Source organism: Otolemur garnettii, unplaced genomic scaffold, assembly GCF_000181295.1.
Source record: "Otolemur garnettii isolate 467f Iridium unplaced genomic scaffold, OtoGar3 scaffold00005, whole genome shotgun sequence".
In the NCBI taxonomy this organism is placed as follows: Eukaryota; Metazoa; Chordata; class Mammalia; order Primates; family Galagidae; genus Otolemur; species Otolemur garnettii.
This window is the reverse complement of record NW_003852400.1, coordinates 15,396,571-15,416,555: the sequence shown is the minus strand read 5'-3', so window position 1 is coordinate 15,416,555 and position 19,985 is coordinate 15,396,571. Positions and strand designations below refer to the sequence as shown.

Below are 19,985 nucleotides of genomic sequence, written 5' to 3'. Positions count from 1 at the left end.
AGGCACCCGCCACAACGCCTGGCTATTTTTTGGTTGCAGCCGTCATTGTTGTTTTGGCGGGTCCAGGCTGGGGATTTGAACCCGCCACCTTAGGTGTAGGTGGCTGGCGCCTTAGCCAGTTGAGCTATAGGCGCCAAGCCGACTCATTAGGTTTTTTATGTGCTCTCTTTCTATTTTTCAGATGTAGGCATCTAATGTGATAAATTTCCCTCTTAGGACTGCTTTTGCAATATTCCAAAGGGATTGGTAGCTTGTGGCTTCATTATTGTTATGTTTGAGGAATTTAATAACTTCCTCCTTTATCTCCTCATTGACCTAAGTGTCATTCAGCATAAAATTGTTTAGTGTTTATGCCTTTGTTACCTTGTGGTCTGAAAAGATATAGGATAAAATTTCATTTCTTTTAATTTTGTTGAGGTTTGATTTGTGTGCTAGGATATGATCTATTTTGGACTACAATCCATGGGTGATGAGAAGAACATATATTCCTTAGCTTTGGGATGTTATATTCTGTATATGTCTACTAAGCCAAATTGTACTAGGGTCATATTTAAGTACCTTATTTTGTTCTTTAGTTTCTGTTCAGAGGATGTCCAGTTCTGTCAGCAGGAAGTTAAAGTCCCCAGATATTTATGGTGTTGTAGGATATCATATTGTTTAGACCAATTAAGGTCCATTTCATGAATCTGGGATCATTTAAGTTAGGTGCATAAATATTTAGCATTGAAGTATCCCCTTGTCTTGTTCCCTTGACCAGTATGGCCATCTTTTTCTTAACTTTAGTTGCTTTAAATCCACTTGTATCTGCAACTAAGATTATGATCCCTCCTTTCTTCTAATTTCCAATTGCCTGAAATACTGTTTTCCTGCCCTTTACCCTGAGTCTTGATTTGTTCTTCAAGGTTAGGTGTGTTTCCTAGAGATAGCATATAGATAGCTTGTGCTTTTTTATCCAATCAGCCAGCCTATGCCTCTTCAGTGGGGAATTCAAACTGTTTGCATTTATTGAGAGATTTGATAAATATGATGGAATTCTATTTAGCTCATTTTGTGAAAGTCTGTTGCTTAGTTTTATCCTTTGCACCATTGTAAAAGCTAGGTTTTGTCCTTTAGTTTCTGGGTGTTCACGTTGCTGGTGGTCCATTGTGATGTTCAGTGTGGAAAATAGGTCTGAGTATTTCCTGTAGAGCTGGTCTTGTTGTGGCGAATTTCATCAATGTTTGCATGTCAGTAAAAGATTTGATTTCTTCATCAAATCTGAAGCTTAGTTTATCAAGATACAGAATTCTGACCTGAATATTATTTTTTCAAGAAGGTTAAATATAGATGACTATTCTGTTCTGGCTTGAAAAGTTTCATTTGAGAAGTCCTCTGTCACCCTGATGGATCTGCCCCTATAGGTCAGTTGGTGCTTTGTTTACTCCTGGCTGCTTGTAGAATTTTCTCTACTGTCTTGACTTTGGATATGTTCATTACAATGTGTCTTGGAGATGCTCTGTTTGTGTTGAGATGATCTGGGGTTTGATATTCCTCTGAAAGGAATGTGTCAGAATCTTTGATGATGCTTAGGAAATTTTCATTTATAGTATCCACCAATAAGGCTTCCATTCCTTTGGAATGTTTTTCTTCCCCTTTAGAGATACCTATAATTCATATGTTTGAACACTTTATGAAGCTTCATAATTCTCTCAGGGAATGCTCTGTTTTTTCTATCCTCTTTTCTGTCTCTCTATTGCCTGAGTTAGCACAGGAGCGTTATCCTCTGGCTCTGAGATATTTTCTTCTCCATGGTCTAATCTATTATTGATACTTTCTACTGCATCTTTAAGTTCCTTGAATGATTCTTTCAATTTTTTAAGCACTGACATCTTTTCTAATTTCTTCATGTCTTTCATTCATTATTTGTGTCAGTTTTTGAATTTCTTTTTGGTTATTTTCCACTTTCCTTTCAATTCCCTTCATTGTGTTTGCCATCCATATTTTAAATTTCATTTCTGTCAGTTCCATAATTTATAAGTGGAATCTTCTGCATAGCTACCTCATTGGAGGGGGTGGTGGTGATCTGTTCTGGTTTTTCATGTTGCCAAAATTTTTCTGTTGGTGCTTCCTCATGAGTGTTTTCTTCCTGTTCACTTTGTTCCCCTACATTTTCCTCTCACTTTCTACTTCTCTTTAAATTACCTTGTCTCTTTACTTAAGTATTGAAGTGCCCTTTTTTTACAGGGCCAAAAGGAAGAGAAAAGAGTAAGAAGGGATAAAAGAAATAAAAATAGAAAAAAGAAGGGAGTAAAAGGAAAAAATTGAAATAAGAGAGAGAGAGAGATGGGAGTAATAGTGGCATTCAGCAGGGTGCTTTGACCCCCACCCACAATTACAGGGCTCTGGGGGGCCAGGCTGCTTGGATCCCTCAAGGTCAGGAGTTTCTTACCAGCCTGAGCAAAAGCAAGACCCTGTGTATGCCAAATATTGAAAAAATAAGCATTATGTTGCAGTGGGGAACTACTAACACCATCTTTCCAAAGGCTAAAGCTAGAAGGACTCCCTAGACCAGGGGTTCAAGGTCTCCTTGTGCCAGGCCAATGCTGTGGGACCTCACCCAGGCCTCAGAGTGATGCTTTGTCCCATAAATAGAATACAAAATGAAATAGAATAAAACAGATTGAAAAAAAAAGAAAATGATAATAATAATAAAAGTATGTAAAGAAAATTGAAAATAAAATTATATAAAATGTACTGCTGTATAAGTGCCACATGCTAACCGATTGACCACTGGAGCTCCAAATTATATAAAATGTAAAAAAGGATATCTTGTTCTTTGAGAAATTTATTTGGGAAAGATAAGAAAAGTAGAAAAATCTCTACCAAAAGAGAGAAAGGAGAGAAATTGAAAGGAAAGAAAGAATAAAAGGGCCAGAGAAACCAAAGCAAAAATGGAACCCTTACTATTGAATAAAGTAAAAATGAGAAAAAAAGAATACAACAAAACAAAACAAAAAAACTAAGGGAAAAAATTGAATAAAGAAAGAATAATAGGAGTAGAAAAGCCATAGCAAAGATGAAGCCCTCACTATGGAAGAAAAAAAAGTGAAAAAATAAAAATAAACAACAACAACATAAAATAAGGATAAAAAGTTGGAAAAAGAAAAAAAAAATATATATAGAAGTATTGCAGTATATTTCCTGGGCTCCAGTTGGTGCTCCAAGAAGATAGGAAAAAGAGAAAACAGATATATAATGCAATATATTGCCTGGACACCAGATGGGGCTCTGGGGCTTGCAATGCAAAACACATCACTGATTCTGCTGTATAAGATGGGGGCTGCCAGCCACTTTCTAGTTGTCAAGGAGACTCAGTCCCAGCTTCCTGATTTATTTGTCCTTAGCTCCCACAGGGTTGAGACCCTGAAGCTCTGGCCAGACTACTTAGGAGACACACCTTAACCTTAACCTTTTTAGACAATGCCCTTTGGCTACAAATTGGCTTTCCTAGGATAGTGGGAGCTGTCCAACTCCCCCCACCAAGGGTGACTGCTCAAGCTCAGCAGGTGCACCAGAGTTGGCCACACACTAGGGCCCTGAGGACTCTCACTGCTAGCAGCCAAACCCAAGAGAGCTCCACCTTGCTGGTGGCTCATTCCCAGCAACTGGGCACTGTTCAAATTCACTCATTAACTTAATCTCTCCCAGGGTAGTTCTGGGGAGTATCTAGGTTCACAAAAATTTCAGGACAGGCCTTCCCTGTCTCTAGCCCTCTGGCCTCTGCTCACACCCAAGCATTCACCTTCTGTGCTGATCTTCCACTGCTTCTGACCTCCTCTTGGCATATGGAGACCTCTGCTGTTTCTCTTGTCCCCCAAATGATGTTTCTGGGGAGGACACATTGGTCAAGAGAAACACACGGTCTGAAGAGATTTTACAAATATTTTACTGACATGCAAACATTGAGGAAATTTGCCCAAACTAGACCAGTTCTACAGGAAATACTCAGACCAGTTGTATAGGAAATACTCAGACCATAGTTAACATCTGTGCACCCTATCTAAATATTCCTCAATATATAAAACAAACACTAAGTGATCTGAACAATATGATATTGTCCCACACTATAATACTAGAGATTTAACACCCCATTGGCAGTACTGGACAGATCCTCCAAACAGAAACTAAACAAAGACATAATAAACTTAAACGAGACACTAAAACAAATGGACTTAACGGGCATTTATAGAACACTTTATCCTGAAAAACTGAATATACATTCTTCTCATCAGCCCACAGATCATATTCCAAAATTGATCTTATCTTAGGTCACAAGGCTAACCTCAACAAATTTAAAAGAATAGAAATTATTCCTTGTATCTTCTCAGACCATCATGGAATAAAAGTTGAACTCAAGAGCAACAGAAATCTTCACACTCAAATAAAATCATGAAAACTAAATAACCTTATGCTGAATGATGTCTGGGTCATAGACGAAATCAAGAAGGAGATCATTAGATTTCTGTAACAAAACTATAATGAAGTCACAAATTATCAAAACTTGTGGGATACTGCATAGGCAGTCCTTAGAGGGAAATTTATAGTATTAGATGCCTTCATCAAGAAAATAGAAAGAGAGGAAGTCAGCAACCTAAGATCCATCTCAAGCAACTAGAAAAGGAAGAACAATCTAATCCCAAACCCAGCAGAAGAAAAGAAATAATAAAAATTAGGGCAGAATTAAATGAAATTGAAAACAAAAGAATCATTCAGAAAATCAGCAAAACAAAAAGTTGGTTCTCTGAGAAGATTAATAAAATTGATAAACCCTTGGCCAGAATTAAAAAACCTAAAAAAGTAAGATCTTTAATAACTTCAATCAGAAATAATAAAGGGGAAATTAGAACAGATACCATAGAAATACAAAAGATTCTCAGTGATTACTACAAAAAGCTCTATGTCCCCAAATATGAAAATGTAGAGGAAATGGACTGATTCCTGAAATCACAACAACTTCTACACTCAATGAGAAAGAATTAGAAATTTTGAGGAGACCTATATCAAGCACTGAAATAGCATCAACAATACAAAATTTTCCAAAAAAGAAAATCCCTGGACCAGATGGTTTCACACCAGAATTCCATCAAACCTTCAAAGAGGAACTAGTACCTATACTACATTAGCTACTTCAAAACATAGAGAAAGAAGGAATCCTTCCCAATACGTTCTATGAAGCAAATATCACCCTGATTTCAAAACCAGGAAAGGGCCCAAGAAAAAAAAGAAAATTATCAATGTCAATATCTTTAATGAATATTGATGCAAAAATATTTAATAAGATCTTAGCAAGCAGAATACAGAGACATATTAAAAAGTCTTACACCATGATCAAGTCAATTTTACCCTAGGGATACAAGTCTGGTTCAACATATGTAAATCCATAAATGTAAACCATCACATAAATAAAATCCAAACCAAAAACCATATGATTCTCTCAGTTGATGCAGAAAAGGCTTTTGACAATCCAGCATCTTTTTTGATAAGAACAGTTAAGAAAATAGACTTAGGTGGAACATTTCCTAAGCTGATAGAGTCCATCTACAGCAAACCCACAGCCAGTATCATATTCAAAAAAGTAAAACCGAAAGCATTTTAACTCAAAACTGAAACTAGAAAAGGAGGTACACTGTTGCCACTGGTATTCAACACAGTGCTGGAAGTCCTAGTCATTGCAGTCAGGCAAGAAAAAGAAATCAAGGAAATTCAGATGGGATGAGAGGAGGTCGAATTCTGGCTCTTTGTGGATGACATGATTTTATACCAGAAAAAAACCCAGGGATTCAATTACAAAGCTCTTAGACGTGATCAAAGAACATAGCAGTGTCTCCGGATACAAAATCAACACCCACAAATCCATAGCATTTATATATGCCAATAACAGTCAAGCTGAGAATAAAATCAAAGATTCTATATATTTTACAGTAGCTCAAAAAGAGGTGAAATACCTGAAAATTCATCTAACAAAGGACATGAAAGATGTTTATAAAGAGAACTGTGAATCCTTGAGAAAAGAAATAGAGGAAGATGTTAACAAACAAAAGAACATACCATGCTTATGGCTGAAAGGAATCATCAATATTAAAATGTCAAAATGTCCATTCTACCCAAAGCAATTTACAGATTTAATGCAATCCCCATCAAAGCACCAATGTCATATTTTGAAGAACTTGAAAAAATAGTAGTTTGCTTCATATGGAACCAGGAAAAAAACCCTGAATAGTAAATATAATTCTTAGAAATAAAAACAAATCTGGAGGCATTACATTACCAGACTTAAGGTTATCCTACAAGTTTATAGTGATCAAAACAGTATGATACTGACACAAAAATAGAGATATAGACTTATGGAATAAAATAGAGAATCTAGAGATGAACCAACCCACATATCACTGTTTGATCTTTGATAAACCAAACAAAAACATATACTGGGGGAAAGAATCCCTAATTAATAAAGGGTACTGGGAGAACTGGTTAACCACATGCAGAAGACTGAAACTGGACTTACACCTCTCACTACTGATAAGAATTTATTCTCATTGGGTAAGAGATTTAAATTTAAGATATGAAACAACAAAAACCCTAGAAGAGAGTGTGAGGAAAATGCTTGAAGATATTGGCCTGGGAAAGACTCTATGAGGAAGACCACCCGGGATATTGCAGCAACCTGAAAAATAAATGACTGGTATTTGATCAAGCTAAAAAGCTTCTGCACAGCTAAGAGTACCACAACCAAGGTAAACAGACCACCTTTGAAATGGGGAAAGATTTTTACATGTTACGAATCTGACAGAGGAAAAAAAAAATCCAGTGTATTCAATACTAATATGAAACCAATATATAAACAACTGCATGTCCACATGAATGATAAAACACAAATATAGTCTAGTGAGGGGGAGGGAGGATGAGGAAGAGGGATGAGAGTAGGGGGAGGGGTATTGCAGGGAGGAGAGGGCAATTGGCGGGATCTTACCAAGGTGCACCATGGGAGGGTGTTCAGCATGCCCCTTGGGTAAAGGGCTCAACTACAACTTGAACTTTACCTTGGAAGTGAGAACAATGTAACCTAAAAACTAGTACTCTCATGTTAAGTTTTTTAAAAAATGTTGAGAAAACATTACCATTCTTTACAACATGGCTTTCATTTGTTGAGATTATTTCTCTCAGCCAAACTTGATGCTGAACTCTTCAGTTTTATTTCTTGATTATTTAATTTAATTTGATTTAATTAATTTATTGTTTTAGAGACAGAGTTTCACTTTGCCGCCCTCAGTAGAGTGCTATGACGTCACAGCTCACAGCATATTTCTTGATCTATTATTCACAACAAACAGCAAAATACACAGTTTAACTTCTTTTTAAATCTATTGAATGATGGACAATCCACTTCATAAATTATAGAAATATAAATCACTACTCTTCCTAAAAAAGTATTCTATTTGGAAGTTTTCTGCATTATAGACCTTTATGCAAGCACAAAAGACTTGCCACTTGATGTTATCCCCTTTATTTTAAAGGCAATGAAATAATTTACAAACCAAGCTCAATCTGTGTCTTGATCTAATAAAATATATACTTTTAGAAGAGTCACTTAGTGCATTTTGCAGAGGCCAAGCAAAAGCATATTGAGTTAATGATATTTGATGATATTTTGTTGAGTTCCTTAAAATAGTTTCCTTTTTCAAGAACCAGATTTATAATATGGATGCAATAATTGCTTCCCTTGTCTTTTCAAAATTGCCTCATCTGACTCTGGTTTTGTAAAAGCTGTTCGTGAGGCTGCTCAGTCAGGAATAGCTTTTATCAAAAGACATTTTCTTAGGATAGTCATACTGTGGGGGAGCCTAGGTTGGGACAAGAGGTTGTATCCTGTTTAATTGTGGTTTAAATAAGCAGTTTAAATCCAGTATTCGCTGAACCCAAATCTGTCTCTCCCAAGATGGAGACATCCAGAATAGTGAGAGATTTGATGTCAGACCAACTTGGTTCAAATCCCAGCAGAGCCACTTACCAAATGCATGAATTGGAGCAGCCCTAAACTTTTCAAACCTCTATTGTTTCTTCTTCCAAGTGGATGCAACAGAAATAGTTTGCCCTAACTTGTCTTGTTATTGTGAGGATTAATTGAGATAATCAATATAAAATCACTTAGCAAAGTTCTTTCTGTATAACTTATTAGGCAGTATAATTCCCATGTGATTGAGAAAAAAAATAATAGTGATGTTATTTCTCTTCGACCCCAAAGAGAAACAAGTCAAGTCTTTACCAATAAAAACTGATTTGGCACAAAATTAAAAAAAAAAAAACAGTATTTTTTTTGTTTGTTTTAAGGAAAACAAAGTCTAGTGGATGGTGAAAAAGACTTAACCTGATAAAGAATCATGCCTTAGGTGTATGTGCTTTATAATTTACAAAATGTTTTCATCTACATTGTTTAATTGTGATCTAGATAAACAGTTTAAATGATGCAACATCCCAATAGGGAAAACAGATAGACTTTTGGTGGTGGTTGCAAATGAAGAAACTAAAGTCCAGATATTTCAAGAGAATAGCCAAAGCTAATAGCCAGTTAGTAATAATTCAGGGTTCGAGCTTGAGTCTTCAGACACTCTTTCTAGTACTCGTTTCCACCTTACTCTGCTGATGACCTAAATAAAACTTAGCTATTGAGGAAATATAAAAATATTCTAATATTCTGGTGCTAGAGAACTCATATTATTGTTTTATAAGCAAGTAAAACCAATTCTGCATTCCAAATTGAAAGGATTTAAAACTTTAAACAAATTGTTTTTGTTTTTGTTTTTTTACAGTTTTTGGCCAAGGCTGGGTTTGAACCCACCACCCTCAGTATATGGGGCTGGCACCATACTCCTTGAGCCACAGGCACCGCCCTAACAAACTTTTTAATATTTTTTACTTATATTATTTTAATTGGCAAATCATATTACATTTATGGAATAAAATGTGATGTTTTGATATATGTATACAACGTGGAGTGATTAAATCAGGCTAATTAACATATCCACCTCACTCACTTGACATTTTTTGAGGTGGTGCACTTAAAATTTAATCTCAGTTAAAAACCTTAAAAATATTCTTAAATAGTCATAAGTTGACTTGGTATTTTAAAATTTAATTAACTGTATTAGAAGAAGAAAAGAAGTAGGAAAATAGTGTGCTGTCGCTATTTAAGTAACTTGATGGTTTTCCTTCACATTCGTCAGGTCTTCTTTTCTGTATTGATTGGGGCTTTTAGTATTGGGCAGGCATCTCCAAGTGTTGAAGCTTTTGCCAACGCAAGGGGAGCAGCTTTTGAAGTCTTCAAGATCATTGATAATGTAAGTCTGAGCTGGCCATTTATCCATCTATCTGAAAGAATGTACCTGAAAGTAGGTGTTATGATCTAGTAATCTCCTAAAATGTGATTCTGTTTAGAAGCCGAACATTGACAGCTTTTCAGAGAATGGGCACAAACCAGATAATATTAAAGGAAATTTGGAATTCAGGAATGTTCACTTCAGTTACCCGTCTCGAAAAGATGTTCAGGTAGGGTGATAAATCATCAGTGATGGAACAGTCTTTGGAGGGAGAGTTTCTGGTACTTTTATTTTGAGATTGTAAAAAAATCAAAAGAATACATGTATGCATATTTAAGCTTTGTATTGACTTGAATTGTCAGTTCATATACCGTGTATCTGTGAATTAAAGTTCATTTCTCATTTGTCCTGGCAGATCTTGAAGGGGCTCAGCCTAACAGTGCAGAGTGGGCAGACGGTGGCTCTGGTGGGGAACAGTGGCTGTGGGAAGAGCACGACGGTCCAGCTGATGCAGAGGCTCTATGACCCCACAGAGGGCATGGTGAGATGACCCATGCTGAGCTACACCCTGCAGCAAGTAGCAGTTACCATTGCAGATCCTGCTAATGCTATAATTACACCTACACGTTTTGAAAATCACACTTTTTTTTTCAGGTCAGTATTGATGGACAGGACATTAGGACCATAAACGTAAGGTATCTGCGGGAAATCACTGGTGTGGTGAGTCAGGAGCCTGTGTTATTTGCCACCACAATAGCTGAAAATATTCGGTATGGTCGTGAAGATGTCACCATGGAGGAGATTGAAAAAGCTGTTAAGAAAGCCAACGCCTATGACTTTATCATGAAACTGCCTCATGTAAGTTGTTCTTGACCTTTGCCGTTCTAGAGGTACAAAGACTAGAATGCTGGCCTAATAGGAAGTTGGGGAACAGCTATAAATTGAAGGAATTTCCTAAGACGAGAAATCAAGATTACTTCAGCTCTGAAAATTCTAGCAGTATCAAGTAATAGTAGACATACATATATATTTTTTAATTGGGATTTATTATTTCCAAGATTTAAACAACCAGACTGTATTGCCTATGAGAGTCGGGTTGTTTATGGGATTGGTAAGTAATCAGATAGCTTGTTCTTTTGCTAAATCCTACTATGTTTTCTGTGTTATAGAAATTTGACACCCTGGTCGGAGAGAGAGGAGCCCAGCTGAGTGGAGGACAGAAACAGAGGATTGCCATTGCCCGTGCCCTGGTCCGCAACCCCAAGATCCTCCTGCTGGATGAGGCCACGTCAGCCTTGGACACTGAAAGTGAAGCTGTGGTTCAGGCAGCTCTGGATAAGGTCAGTGGGCTCCAGTTCAAAGCAGCCTGATTTATAAGGATAAGAACATTCCACCATTAGTTCTTATTTTTCTCTTGGGATAACATTTAAATCTTTATATTACATATATATACATACACACACATATATACATACATATATATGCATAACCAATTTTTAAAGACTACAAATGATATTTTTATAGATAATACATTGTTTTCTAAATTTTCTATAATGGATAAACTGTATTTTTTAACATAATTTTCTAGATATTAGTCTCAGAAAGGAACTTTTCTGATTGTTTACAGGTGATTCCTTTAGCTATTAAAAGCTTTAGTCTTCTGGGCCGTGCCTGTGGAGTAGGACCCTGGCCCCATATGCTGGAAGTGGTGGGTTCAAACCCAGCCCTGGCCAAAAAAAAAAGCTTTAATCTTCTTTGAAATCTTTTTTGTTTGTTCAGTTTCTTTTTATTTCTCTGATCTTTTTTAAGTACTTTAAGATGAATACATTTTCAATCAAAATCACTTGAAAATCTTTTAAAGAACAAAAATATAGACCAAAATTAAAATTGGTCTTTGTCATGATCTTGAAAATTTAGCTTATAAGGATAACCCTATTATTTGGGCTTTGAGAGTTTTTAATATTGCCAAGAAGAAGAAAATACAATCTGAAGGTTCACCTTTAATTTCTAAGATTTTAAATGCCACTTAAGGACTGTATGGAAAATGAGAAACCTCTTATCTCTAGAAGGAGAGAGAGCCTATGATAGTTAACTGTGTATTGGAAACTCACCTGAGCCTTGACAGTCCTTGACTGTCAGTAGATTTTGACCTTCCTACAGTTCTGCAGCCCATATGACTTCAGTTACCAAATAGGATTTGAGTGTTTGCTCTCCTACAGACACTCTGTGCCTGGTCTCCAGCATATAATGGTAACCAGGCTGGCTCTGGCTACCCAGAATATGGAGACCTTTTAACCAAACATGCTTGAGTTGAGATGTCACAGTGGAAGTCAAAGATGAACCATGTTTGTTCCAACTGTTCCTTTCTCTAGAAAAACAAACAGTGAATGTTCCTTTAAACATCCTGTCAATGTGCTTAATAGATTGTTGAGAGAATAAAAAGAAGCTTACTAAACATTGAACCAAAATAGAGGCAAATGGGATTGTGGCTACTTTTTTTTGCTTTATTTTTCTTATTTGTGATTTCACATCCGTGTTTTCTTACTGTTTTGCTTATCTGTTTCCTTATTCTACAACAAAACTATATATTAAATTGTAAATAAAAACAATTTTAAAGCTTGTTTCTAGAAATACCTTTTCCTTAGAGTATAAATTTTGGGGAGAATTTCACATGCCCCCCATTCTCAAAAACATCCAAAAAATTGATCCATTGTCTTCTCTACTTTCTAGTTCTTACCACCTAATTTTTCTCACATGTTCTTTTTTCCTTTTCCCCAGGGTTTTCCACTTTTATTTTTTCCTATTGATCCTATTTTTCATTTTGAGAATTTTATTTAGTTACTGGAGAGAAATAAACAGTAACAAAATCATAAGCATTGCAAGTTGCAAAGGTTAAAGACATCTCAGACAAATTCTGGTTATCTGGCTCTGTTCCATGTTAAAATAAAAAGATGAGGCATTTAAAGACATTTACATAGCTCTTCAATTTTTGTATAATTCTTCTATTTAGAAATAAGTATTATTTATTAAGGACTTACTATGTATAAATCACAGTGCTAAATGTTTTATGTACATCATTTTATTAAGTCATCACAACGTTACTAAGGAGTGAGTACTATTATTAACCCCATTTTACACATGAATAAATTGAGTCTCACATAGGTTAACATCTATAAACTTATTTTGGGTTAATATGATGCAAAATCCTGGACTTTGCTGCCTCAACAAACGATGTTTGTCTCGTTCATCTAGGTGAGATAGGCGATAGGTGAGATAGGACATTACAGTTCTTCATGCTGATCACTATCTGGTATCTACCAGCACAGCACTGGCTCGTGTGTTTATTTAGATTGGCTGATGCCTTGGCTATAGGATTTTGTTACTTTGTATGAGCCCTAAATATTACTGCAATTTTAGGTTAAGTAAATTACATAGAGCCTTCCAGAATTAATCATAAGTGAATATTACATTTTCTTTCGTATTTATAATACATGTTCTAAAATATTATTTTAAACCAGTGGTTCTCAACCTTCCTAATGCCACGACCCTTTAATACAGTTCTTCATGTTGTGGTGACCCCCAACCATAAAATTATTTTCGTTTTTACTTCATGAATTATTTTCATTGCTTCATAAAGTAGAAATGAAAATAATTTTATGGTTGGGGGTCACCACAAACGAGGAACTGTATTAAAGGGTCGCTGCATTAGGAAGGTTGAGAAGCACCATTTTAAACTGTTATCAATTGTCTATACATCTATTGGAGTCACAGACAATCTCATACCGCTTTGATGGTTTTACAATGTCCAAAGTATTGGTGTTTAGTATTCATATGGTGAATGAACGACTCTGTGCACATAATTGTTAATGTATTCAGAGACCAAATTTCTCTCTCTTTAGGCCAGAAAGGGCCGGACCACCATTGTGATAGCTCATCGTCTGTCTACAGTGCGTAATGCTGATGTCATTGCCGGTTTTGATGGTGGAGTCATTGTGGAGAAAGGAAATCACGATGAGCTCATGAAACAGAAAGGCATTTATTTTAAACTTGTCACAATGCAGGTAGAGTTTAACTTTAGAATTTTTCTAACTTATCTCAGTGATAAGCTGATTTTTCTGTGTGTAATGCTAAAACTAATGTGTGATTTAATTATCTTGAGAAGTAGAAAAAAATACTTGAGTGATTCAACATCAGACTCATGTTTCAGATATTTTTTTTTTCCTGTTGGAATGAGGAAAAATAAAAAAGGAAAATTAGATAAAAATTTTAAAAGGTTTAAAGGTGAAATCTTATAGCCACTACGCATGTGTGGCTATTGAACATTTAAACAGTGATTAACATGAATTGAAATACTGTAAGTAGAAAATGCACATCAGATTCCAAAAACTTAATACAAAAAAAAAAATGCAAAGTATCTCAATCATTTATTATGGGCCAAGTTCGAACCTACCAGCCTCGGTGTATGTGGCCGGCCCTATAACTGCTGTGCTACGAGCGCTGAGCCAACATGAAAATTTTAAATGACACAGTATGATTTGTGCTATATTTCTGTTGACAGCCTTAGTCCAAATCAAACTTGATTGAGTCAAACATCCACAAAAAGGAGATGATTAGATAAAATACATGAAATGTAAGGCATGTTATTATTTCAGTATATTCAACAGCACTCCTCCTTATTTAGTGGTTTTCATTTTTAAGTCTCTCTCTTTCACACACGCACACACCCGCATGCATACACCAGCTCTTTAGCTTTAGCCTTTTCTGTAATTACTGAAACAAATTGCCATTTTCCTTGGTAGCTGATGTTCAATGATTAATTTTCACTGGTTAACTAAGCCTAACCCACTTGTTCATATTTCTTGTTTATTTTAGACAGCAGGAAATGAAATTGAATTAGAATATACAGCTGGTGAATCCAAAAGTGAAATTGATGCCTTGGAAATGTCCTCAAAAGATTCAGGATCCAGTGGTCTAATGAGAAGAAGATCAACTCTCAAGAGTATCCGTGGATCACAAAGCCAAGACAGAAAGCTTAGTACAGAAGAGGCTCTGGTATGAAGGAGGATGTTATGTTTTATGTTTTAAAACCACCCAGTATGGCTCCCATAGTTTGGTGGGCGCGGGTTGGGCTTGCTTGTAGGAGTGGACACCAGAAAAGGTGATCAAGGATCCTCCTGTCCTATCCCCCAGAATGTTTCACAAACCAAAATATCAACATTTTAAGATCAGGTTAAGAAATTAATTAATTAATTTTAAAAATCAGGTTACAATTTAAGAACGAGAATTTATAGGACAAGATTTTTAGAATTAGAATTTATAATGTAGAGAGACTACAATGGATCTTCAAATATCAAAACTTCTATTTTGTTTATCTGTACTTATTTATATTCTTGTTGTTTTCTTAATGCCAGGGAAGAGTTAAATGTTTGTGAAAACATTAACTTCTTTAAAAATAAAAGGATTATAACAGAATTAGTAGCTTTTTTTTAAAGCTAAATAATGATCACTTAATAAGGAATAAGAACAGGATATATTCATTTCTATCATAAAATCAATGATCAGTTTTTAAAGCTAGCCTGTTGTACTGTTTTGTGTTTTCTAGAATGAAGATGTACCTCCAGTTTCCTTTTGGAGGATTCTGAAGCTGAATTTATCTGAATGGCCTTATTTTGTTGTGGGTGTACTTTGTGCCATTGTGAACGGAGGCTTGCAACCAGCATTTTCAGTAATATTTTCAAAGATTGTAGGGGTAAGTGTTTATATTTATGTTTGAATTTACCTGTGAGTCCTGAGTAAAGGATGAATGAACTATTTGTGTTTGTACCAGTTTACACAAGCCACAGGAAAGCACATATCTTCATATGAAACTAAGCCACTTGGAGCTGTACGGATAGGAGTCTAATTTGAGATAGGAATGCTGATCTACGAACCTTCCTTTAACCTGACAGTCAGGTTCTATCTGAGGGCCCCCGGGGCCCAGCTCCCCGAAATAGCCAGTGAATCAACTGAGATGGCTTCCCCATGCATGCCAACACTGACCTCTAAGAAAATCTTATGACCTGACATTTCACCAGTGTGTGAAGAGAATTCCTGAGGTATTTGTCAGACCAGTCTGAGAATGAGCTGTCCTCTAACACACACACTTATTAAGACATGAGTAGGTCTAGCATGCTACCTCCGTAAGATATAATTTTCATATTACTTGCTAAAATTGAAATGAAAAGGAAGAGCTTCCTAAAGATTGACACATGATCTTAATGGTGCCATCTTCAACAATAAAGTTACAGTCTGAGCAAGAATGCTCTTTGTTTAGTGACAGATATCCAGACCTTGAGCTGCGGACAACCTGGCTATAACTGCTGAAAACATTGTGAAGAAAAAGATTGATTTTCACAGGAAGCATAAGCTAAACACTAACTTTTGATTTTATAAAATATGTATGTAACTATTCAGATCTACTCATGCCTGGCCAGCCTATTTTAGGTTGATACTAATTTTTTTTTTTTTTTTTTTAGAGACAGAGTCTCTCTTTATTGCCCTTGGTAGAGTGGTGTGGCATCATAGCTCACAGCAACCTCCACCTCTTGGGCTTAGGCAATTCTCCTGCCTCAGCCTCCTGAGTAGCTGGGACTATAGGCCCTCACCACAACACCCAGCTATTTTTTTGTTGCAGTTTGGCCAGGGCCAGGTTTGAACCCACCACCCTCGGTATATGAGGCCAGCACCCTACTCACTGAGCCACAGGTGCTGTCCGATACTCATTTTTAAAGTATTCATTCAAGAAATATTTTTTTAGTGTCTACTCTGTGCCACATATTTTTCTAGTCATTGAAAAAATACTGATAAGGAGACAAAGTATGTGATTCTATAGAGCATATGTTTGAGGACAAGGTTCAGCAAACTTTTTCTATAAACAGTAAGATAGCAAATACTTTGGGTTTTGCAGGCCATATGGCTTCTGTTGCAAATACTCAGCTCTGGCCTTGTAGTAATAAAGCAGCCATGTACAACATGGAAGAAAATGAACACAGCCGTGTTCCATTAAAGCTGTATATAAACATTTGGCTGGTGACCCATAATTTTCTGATCCCTTTTCTAACAGATATCTTACAGGCAGGGAGGTATACTGCAATGTCATCAGGGGAAAAAAATGGAAATAGTTAAGTTAGGAATGGGCTTTACTGATTTTATGTTTTTTTATGCTTCATATAACACTAAGTCTGAAGGTTAGGGATCCCAATATCTTAGATATTGGCAAGGCAGCCAGCCATCTGGGTCAGATTGCTTAGGTTTATATCATTGGGTCTTCCCTCACTGGCTGTATTACCTTGAAGAAATTAATTAACCTCTTTGTACTTCAGTTTTGCTCTGTGTAAAATGGGGATGATGATAAAATATGCCTTAGGAGATGATTGTAAAGATAAAAGAAATAGTATACCTGAATTTGTTTTATGCTTGGCACAAAATAAGAGTTTAGTGATTGTTATTATGTTTGGTTGGAATGACTAATCAAAAAATTGATTTTCTCTGTTCTAGAAACCTTTTTTTTGATTTTGTTTTACCAAGGACAAAGTTGGCTGGGCTCTCTTACAAGTCTGATTTTGGCCTACTGTAAGGGAGATAATGTAGATTCTTTCCCCTAAAAACATGCTATTAGCCCTCCAACCATCTTTGAAAAGGTTTCCATGTGTGGTGCTAGGTCAGCTAATTGGAGTGCCCTGATGACTCTCTAACTGGCCATCCTACAAAGAAAGCTCAAAGAAACCACTTTCCTTTTGAAAGGTCTGGGCTGAGTGAATGGCCATCTCTTTCCAGTTCACTAAAACCACATCATCAGATTTTCTCCAGACACCTGAGGACACTTTGAAATGTCTAAATAGTAAAACAATGGATTGCTATATGATGTAGTTTACTATGCATTCCAATGTCTACTTTAAAGTTGCACTCATACTCCAAGAGGAAATCTGAACAGAAAAAATACTGGATCAATTTGTGAATGACAGACCCATTCTACTGGATCAATTTATGAATGGCAGATCCATTCTTGGCCTCTAAAGAATGCAGAATCCAGATACCTGTAAGGTTGGCATTACCAGCCAATCCTGATTTCCAGTATACTAAGGGGTCGCTTGAGCCTTGAATACTGTGATAGATGAGAAATGGGACAGGCCTTCTTCAGTGATTGAACTAAAAGTGCTTTAAATATTTTCTCACAGATTTTTACAAGAGATGATCCTCCTGATATAAAACGAGAGAATAGTAACTTGTTTTCACTACTGTTTCTAGTCCTCGGAATTGTTTCTTTTATTACATTTTTCCTTCAGGTAAATGTCTACATTTTTACTTTATTCACTTTGGGAAATGCTTCATTATTCAACTGGGGGGAATTTATAAGCATCTATGTAATTTGCCTTTTAGTAGAATTTCTTCTGTATTAACCTATCTACTAATAGCCAAGGGTTTTTTGAACAGATTTAAACAAAGATGTTTTGCCTCCTCTGACTCCCTCACTTATCTTTTCCTCTCCAGCTTCACATCCCCTTAATGGCAGTGTAAATGAAGTGAGAGGGAGCAGAATGTTTGCTCTAATATGATGATGGGAGAGAAAGTATAAACTCAGAAGTGGAATTTGTGAGAGCTCTAGATGAAAGTATGGATATAAGTAGTGCCAGCAAATTAAGCTACTCAAAGAAATTTCTTCTGTTCTAAAAGCAACAACAAACAAAACCCCATGAACAGGTCTCACTGATTTTAGTAAGGATTGAAAGAATTTGTCATTCAACTGTTGCTACACAGGAAAGAACCATTGTAGTTATGGGAGAATGTTAAACAGAAACTGTTTGACAGGAAAGATTTGCCAAGAGTCAGAATTAACAGCCTGAAAATCATCTGTCTGAAATGGAATTGCAAGGAATTAGTGCTCTGAAAGTTTGATATGGTAAGGCAGTGTGGGTTTTGGTGTTAGACCTAGGTTCAAGTACCAGTTACCAGTTCCAAGTAAGTAATTTAAACCAAGGTTCAGTTTCCTTAGCTGTAAAATAAGGATAATGGTACCTGCTTCTTGATGATTAAAAGAGATCACGAGACCAAGCACCCGGCCTGTGTGTGGCAGCAGTAAAAAGTAAACACTTCATCGCTTAGTAAATGAATGAATGGTTAGCCATGTGTAATTTTTTTAGATGAAACTCTGAATAGGTCTCTTTAGGTAACGTGTAAGCATGTATTAAAATTATTTTAGTAGGGAGAATATTGTCCCAAGAATTATAGGAAGTGCAAAAGAAAAAAGACAGGCCTCTTTCTTTGCTAAGTAATTGAAGTCTCTTTCTGAGGAACTCAACCTTCCTAGAATAAATGTGACACTCTAACTACATACATGATTACCATATCAACTGTTAACACCAATTTACCCAGTGTGAAGTTGGTTAAGGATTTTGGAGGGAAGTCGGCTTTGAGCTGGTACCTTAAACAGTGGCAGTTTGGATTGGTGAAGTGAAGGAAGTTTAAGCAATATCTTTATAGGATGACGGTGCTTGGGGAGACTAGAGCCTGGCTTACCTGGCAAATTGAGCTGAAAACTAAATCTATCAATTACAAGACCTCAGGAGGCAGAGATGGCAGAGTGCCTAAAGATGGTAGGACAGCCAACTCCTCATTTTAGAAACATGGAGAGGGCTCTTCATGGGTGATTAAAAGCTCAGGCTCTAGGTTCTCACTCTGGTTAAGATTCTCATAGACTCAGATTCAGATTCCAACTCTGCCACCTTATAGCTGTGGCTTCTGGCAACTCATCAGCCTCTGTAAACCTCAGTTTCTGATGTAAAACGGTGATATAGGGTTGTCATAAGGACTTAATGAGATAAGGTACATAAAGGACAGTGTGTCAGAACACGTGCTAAATAAAGGCTAGTTTGCAACAAAAATAACAATAGCGATGCTATTCTTGAAGCAGGCAAAATATTTCACATTCCATTCAGTTACATAGGAAAAACCTGTAATGTGGTCATTTCTAACTAAACATAAGCACTTTAGTAATTTTGAGCTTAAATTCAATTAGTCTAGGGTTTTCCCCCTCTCCTCTGTCTCCTGCAGTGGTGTCTGTGTGGCATTATAGTGCTGGAGTGGTGGGGCATGGTCTATAGTTAACGTGTGTGCCCCCTTTCATGCTGGCAATCTGAAAGATCCGTGGCCCCACGTGGCCTTTATAGGGTCCACCCTGGCTGTCTCCCTTTATCAGGACCACCAGAAGAGTTGGCTCTTTCTTTATTTAGGTTTTTTGCATGTGTTTCTTCCCTCTCTCAATAATATCCAACTTGCTGCTTGGTCCCACAGTGAAAATGTGGTTGCCCTCCCCTATTTCTCTGATTCTGCAGGAGATGTGAGACTGTTGTCAGGGCCTCTTCTCCTCTGAGGCACCAAACAGCCATTTGTACTCTGCTTCCCCTCTGCCACTGTGTGGCAGCTTTATCTATAAACTGCCACTTCTCAGTGCCAGAAAGAAAGGAGAACATCTTTATAATTCTGTTCCTCCCAAGATGTGGCCTAGCCTGGCAGCATACTCACATCTTAACTTGTTTCTTTCCCAGTAACTATTCCTTCCTCCTCCCAGGTGCAGATCATATTCTTTTTTTTTTT

At 36.6% G+C, this 19,985-nt stretch overlaps 1 protein-coding gene across 1 annotated transcript in view; it reads left to right on the top strand.

Moving 5' to 3' along the window:
* ABCB1 (ATP binding cassette subfamily B member 1) overlaps positions 1 to 19,985 on the top strand; it is a 111,348-nt gene that overhangs the window by 55,205 nt on the left and 36,158 nt on the right. The window contains exons 10-18 of the mRNA XM_003782808.3: positions 9,261 to 9,374; positions 9,472 to 9,582; positions 9,769 to 9,894; positions 10,008 to 10,211; positions 10,523 to 10,693; positions 13,253 to 13,414; positions 14,226 to 14,405; positions 14,956 to 15,102; positions 17,570 to 17,677. Coding sequence (XP_003782856.1) covers positions 9,261 to 9,374; positions 9,472 to 9,582; positions 9,769 to 9,894; positions 10,008 to 10,211; positions 10,523 to 10,693; positions 13,253 to 13,414; positions 14,226 to 14,405; positions 14,956 to 15,102; positions 17,570 to 17,677 — 1,323 coding nt within the window. The remainder of the gene's footprint in view (positions 1 to 9,260; positions 9,375 to 9,471; positions 9,583 to 9,768; positions 9,895 to 10,007; positions 10,212 to 10,522; positions 10,694 to 13,252; positions 13,415 to 14,225; positions 14,406 to 14,955; positions 15,103 to 17,569; positions 17,678 to 19,985) is intronic.